General features: G+C 45.9%; 1 protein-coding gene across 1 annotated transcript in view; it reads left to right on the forward strand.

The window, feature by feature from the left end:
- ARMCX1 (armadillo repeat containing, X-linked 1) overlaps positions 1-3,434 on the forward strand; it is a 4,534-nt gene extending 1,100 nt beyond the window's left edge. The window contains 4 exon segments of the mRNA XM_008593798.1: positions 203-364; positions 1,151-1,211; positions 1,514-2,722; positions 2,725-3,434. Of these exon segments, the coding sequence (XP_008592020.1) occupies positions 1,648-2,722; positions 2,725-2,756 (1,107 nt within the window). The 5' untranslated portion in view covers positions 203-364; positions 1,151-1,211; positions 1,514-1,647 and the 3' untranslated portion in view covers positions 2,757-3,434.
- The last annotated feature ends 2,198 nt before the right edge of the window (positions 3,435-5,632 follow it).

A 5,632-nucleotide genomic window follows, 5' to 3' on the forward strand; every position in this document is an offset into this window, starting at 1 on the left:
TGCCCCGCGTCCCTGCCCCTCTTCCAGTGTTCGAAAGGGGCGTGGTTTTCGCTGGGAAAATGGCCGCCCGCTGGGTGGGCGGGGGCAGGGATGGGGGGAGGGATGCGTGGACAGCCTCGTAGCGGGAGGGCGGGTGTCAGCGGAGTCCAGAGAAGTGGGAATAGGGTGAGAGACAAAAAGATGGAATCTATTTGACATCCAGGACCCCGACTTAGGAGAACCTGCTGTTGGACTCTCCGAAGTGCTGTTCTGTCCGCTGAGCCATCCGTCTTTGCCGTGTCGCCTGCGTCAGTGGATCTTGCGCCTGGAGGCCAATCCAACCCTAGGAGCAGGAGGAAAAGGAAAATTGTCGAGAACCAAGCAGGTCAGAGTGAGGGCGATGGCACTGTTTGGGGACTCCTGGGGTGGAAGATGGTGGCGACTTTACACTGGAGTGGGCCCATGGATCTCCTCCGCATCCCCCTCTTGCACTCCCCTCTTCACCATTTCGAAACTTGCAAAAGAACGTGCTCTGCAGGTACAAGACAGTGAATGATGTGGCTGGGAGGTGGCGGGTGTCAAGAGAGTCCTGGGTTTGGGGTGGGGAGGACATTACTCCAAATTACTGTTGGGGCACAGTGTTCTTGTTTTTTGCCCCCTGAGCACTCAGTCCCACAGTTTGTCAGGCGGCGGAAACGGAGATGAGGGAGGAAAGAAATTTCTCCCGAGCAGTGGAAGTTGGTATAGTTGGGCAAGGGGGAGTTGTCCTGGTACCTCTGAGATAGTGGGGGTGGCAGAGGCATGGGAAGTGTTCGAGACTTTTATGCATTTCACGCCAGTCCGGCTTCTAGATACTGTCGCTCCAACGCCGTACATTTTATTACAAGGAAGGGAGTGTGGCGTTACCTTCCGAGGAAGTGACTGGCGGGGGTGGGGGTGAGGTGGAGGGTTGGAGGATAGGATCCTCGAAAGAGAAGAGGGAGGGAGATAATCAATTTCAAAGCCGAAGCTCTAGGAGGAGAGGAGGGTAACCGAATGTGGGAAACATTGAGCAAGTCGGGACAAGGGCGAGAGATTTAGGAGAGGGACATATGTCCTATCCTGGGTGAGGTCCATCTGTCCCGTGAGCGCTCACCATCCTCCCATCCCCCCCCTCCCCCCTTGTCTGCAGGTTTGCATGACGCAGTGCACTTCGAGGCAAGAAAAGGAAGAAACTGCCTGGACCTCAGCAGGTATATGTGAGGGCGCCACTGCCCCCAGGACATCTGGAAGGACAGGTGGTAGGGAACTAACTGATCAGATACTTTAACGTTCTGGAGTAAGGTGGTGGAGTGTGAGGCTGGAGAATCTGGAGTGGGGAAAATTTCCAAAATTAGCTTCCCGATGGAGGAAAAGTGATCTAGATATCAAGCCCCGAGTCCCTGCCAGTATCCCCGTACTTTTGTACGTTTGTCGGTCGGTAGTCCAGTCTGTCTGCATGCAAGGGCACAAAAGGAAGGTAGCCCGAAGCCTGAAATCTTTGCTTTATTCCTAGGTCCCGCTGTATCTGCAGCTGCAGCAGAGCCTGCCAGCAGTAGCTAAAACCTCCACCCTCCACGTGCGCGCGCTTCTCTGGGCCAGGGCAAGCGTGCCGTCTGCCGGGGTTAAGAGATTCGCCCCAGCCTTACCATGGGCCGCACTCGGGAAGCGGGCTGCGTGGCCGCCGGCGTGGTCATCGGGGCTGGCGCCTGCTACTGCGTATACAGACTGACCTGGGGCAGAGATGAGAACGAGAAAATCTGGGATGACGACGAGGAGTTCAGTGACACGTCAGAGACTGGGGTTGAGACTGGGAAAGGAGCTAAAGCTAACGTTGGGGCAGGGGCTGGGACTGGGGCCAAACTTCAGGGTGACTTAAAGGCCAAGGCTGAGGTGAGCTTGGGACCAGAGAGTGGTCCCCGTGTAAAGGAAGAGGTCCACTCGGGATCTCAGAAGGGAGGTGGCCTAGAGGCCAAGGCCAAGGCCCTTTTCAACACTTTGAAGGAGCAGGCAAGCGCTAAGGCTGGCAAAGGGGTCAGGGTGGGTAACATCTCTGGAAACAGGACCCTTGCACCGAGTTTACCCTGCCCAGGAGGCAGGGGTGGAGGCTGCCACCCCACCAGAAGTGGGGCTAGGGCTGGGAGCAGGGGAAGTGGAAAATCCAAGGGAAAGACCAGAAGTAAGAGCACCAAGGTTCCAGCTACGACATGGCCTGTCCGCAGGGGCAAATTCAACTTTCCCTATAAAATTGATGATATTCTGAGTGCTCCCGACCTTCAAAAGGTCCTTAACATCCTGGAGAGAACAAATGATCCTTTTATTCAAGAAGTAGCCTTGGTCACTCTGGGTAACAATGCAGCATATTCATTTAACCAAAATGCCATACGTGAATTGGGTGGTGTCCCAATTATTGCAAAACTGATAAAAACGAAAGATCCCATTATTAGGGAAAAGACTTACAATGCCCTTAATAATTTGAGTGTGAATGCTGAAAATCAGGGCAAGATTAAGACGTATATCAGTCAAGTGTGTGATGACACCGTAGTCTGTCGCCTGGACTCGGCTGTACAGATGGCTGGGCTAAGACTGTTAACCAACATGACTGTGACTAATCATTACCAGCATTTGCTTTCCTATTCTTTTCCAGACTTTTTTGCTTTGTTATTCCTTGGAAATCACTTCACCAAGATACAGATTATGAAACTAATTATAAACTTTACTGAAAATCCAGCCATGACAAGAGAGCTAGTCAGTTGTAAAGTACCATCAGAATTGATTTCCCTCTTTAACAAAGAGTGGGATAGAGAAATTCTTCTTAATATCCTTACCCTATTTGAGAATATAAATGACAACATAAAAAGTGAAGGGCTTGCATCATCCAGGAAAGAATTTAGCAGAAATTCCCTTTTTTTCTTATTCAAAGAATCTGGAGTGTGTGTTAAGAAAATCAAAGCATTAGCAAATCACAACGATCTGGTTGTAAAAGTAAAAGTTCTTAAAGTATTAACCAAGCTCTAATTTGGGGTCTGTCCAAAATGGTATTGAGATAATTTTTAGTTTGCACTTGGGAACAATGTGTTTAATAAATTCTTTGTTTTTCACTGTGCTTATATAGCAAAGAGATCCTTTGAGTTACTATTTGGAATAATGAAAATTGCAGATCATCATCAATGATGGATGTTGGTTGTGATGTTCAGGTTTAGGCTGAACCATTTCAAGGATGTCAAATGAATATTAGAGCTTGTGCGAAGAAAGCGTTTATTGATTTGATCTTGCTACATAGATTGAGATTAATTTTACTCTTTCATCTATCTAAATTGACAGCGAACTAATTATACATCATGAATAAGCTACACTTTTGTATTGGTTTATATTTGTTAATCTAAGGCTTGTGTCTTCTCAATAAAGTTGTGTTTTAAACAGCAGGGAAAAAAGTATTGTCCTTGTCCTTAAGTTTATGATCTGTTTGGAAAGGCAAGATATATGGAAACAAAAAGATAGTAACAGATGCTTCCCATCAGTGCTGAGAAACTGCGGTGGGCAACAGTGCTCAGGGAGCTTTACAGAAGAGGGGTCACTTAAGTAAGGTAGGCTTGAAGGACAGGATACAAAAGGGCCCGAAGGGCATTCAAGGAGGATGGAGTGGTGGAAAGAAAGGCACGGAGGTGGGAATACTGCTCCAGAGAGGAGGCTGGCCCACCTGGGTTGGAAAGTGTGTGCGTAGGGGGAGTGATGGGAGATAGAGTCAGGCAGTTGGGGTGAGTCCTGGCGTGGAGGACCCCATTGCTAAACTGGGGTGTCTGAATATTACCCCACCTACGTTCGGGAGACACCAAGGCCTTTCGTGACCAGAGGAATGACAGGATGAAAGGAAAATGATGTGGTTGATTTGTGTGTGGGATGCGTCTGAGTTGAGGAGGGGACAGGAGATGTGACTGGAGATTGGGAAACCATAGTCCAGACACAACAAGATAAAGGTGTGAAATTTCACTGGTGGCCCTGGGAATGGTAAGGAGAGGGTGGGAGTGAGAGACCTTTGAACGAATAAGTGCTGGAACCTATTCTGGGGATATACAGAGAGGGCCAATTTTCTTTTAGGGTCCTGGGGGCATTTGATAGGAAAACATTCTTTCTTGGCCAACGCTGGTATCTGTGTAAGTGAATAAGATAGTCACTATTTTGAAATAGTAATAAAATACAACATGAGGAAGAATAATGTTAGTGCTTATATCAGATTTCTTTCATAAGGTTAGTTGGGCTGGGGCCTTTATGGAACCATGGAGAGTACTGCTGGGATCCACAGAGGAGAAGATCTGCCTCTCTCCCACCCCGTAGTGATGAGGGTGTGGTAGGAGGAGCACTCTCAAACTGTGCTGGCGGAGTACACAAATTTTTAAAAAATTCAATGCTTAATTTATTTACTTTAATTTTTCCTGTTGTATTAGTTGCCTATCACCACATAATAAATTACCCTAAAGTTTGGTGACTTGAAACATCATACATTTATTATCTACAGTTTCTGTGGGTCAGACACTGGGCCTTCTGCTTCAGGATCCATTACAAGGCTGCAATCAAGGTGTCGGCTGGGTCACTCAGGGGTTGTTGGTAGGATTTAGTTACTCATTGACTGTTGGTCAGAGGTTACCCTTAGTTCTTTGCCAGGTGGCCCTCTCCATCAGAGCAGGCATAAGAGAAGAGCCACAGACAAAAAGTACCAACAAGATGGAAGTCATAGTCTTTGTAACCTGATGACAGAAGCTTGAATCCATCACTGTTGTGGTATTTTGTTCATTAGTAGCAAGTTACTAGGTCCAGCCCATGCTTAAGAGGAGAAGATTACACAAGAGTGTGAGTACTGTTAAATAAAAATGAGCAAGGCCATTGTTTTGGGATAAGTTCTTACACTAGGTCCCAACAGATTGGGCTAAAAATCAAAATGGAGTCAGCCCTGCTAAAGTTCTACCAAACCCAAACTAAATTGTTGTCTGTGGATACATATTTGAGTATAGAACATTTACATGCACTAAGGCTTCTGAAAGGCTATATACCTAAACAAGAATAGTTACCTATGAGTAAAATGATAATGTATGAATTTAATATTTTAATCTTTTTTCTCATCTGCTTTTCTTATCTATAATATGTGTTGAGTTTTTGTGTAATTGTTGGGAAAATGTTGGATACAGGTAAGGTTGGAAATGAAGGGGATGATAGAAGGGGAGAATAGGTGGGGTTTATACGGATATGTTTGGAGCACATACTGAGTGGAAAATATTTAGACCAAAAAGAGTGATGTGTTGGCATGATAGATGCATTGTAAAGATGTGGGTAATACCACATTAAATAATGTGTTATACTATTAAATGAGGTAATGTATGTAAAATGCTAAAATGGTGTTGGAACATAGTTAATTACTAAAAGTGAACACCCTTAGTTCCCTAAAAGACAGCATTGATAATTTTTGGTGACATTATGCCATACATTAATGGCATTTAATAAAAAAGCTGTGAAAATAACTGCTCTGAGGAATAGGGTCTTTGTTTCCTTCTAAGAATGGAAAATGCTTCTTTGATGCAATCTCATCATTTTCTACAACATTCCTGATGTCTAGGTGATGCTACTGTGCTTTAGACATGAA

The sequence above is a fragment of the Galeopterus variegatus genome, unplaced genomic scaffold (genome assembly GCF_000696425.1).
Source record: "Galeopterus variegatus unplaced genomic scaffold, G_variegatus-3.0.2 Scaffold9664, whole genome shotgun sequence".
Taxonomy (NCBI): Eukaryota; Metazoa; Chordata; class Mammalia; order Dermoptera; family Cynocephalidae; genus Galeopterus; species Galeopterus variegatus.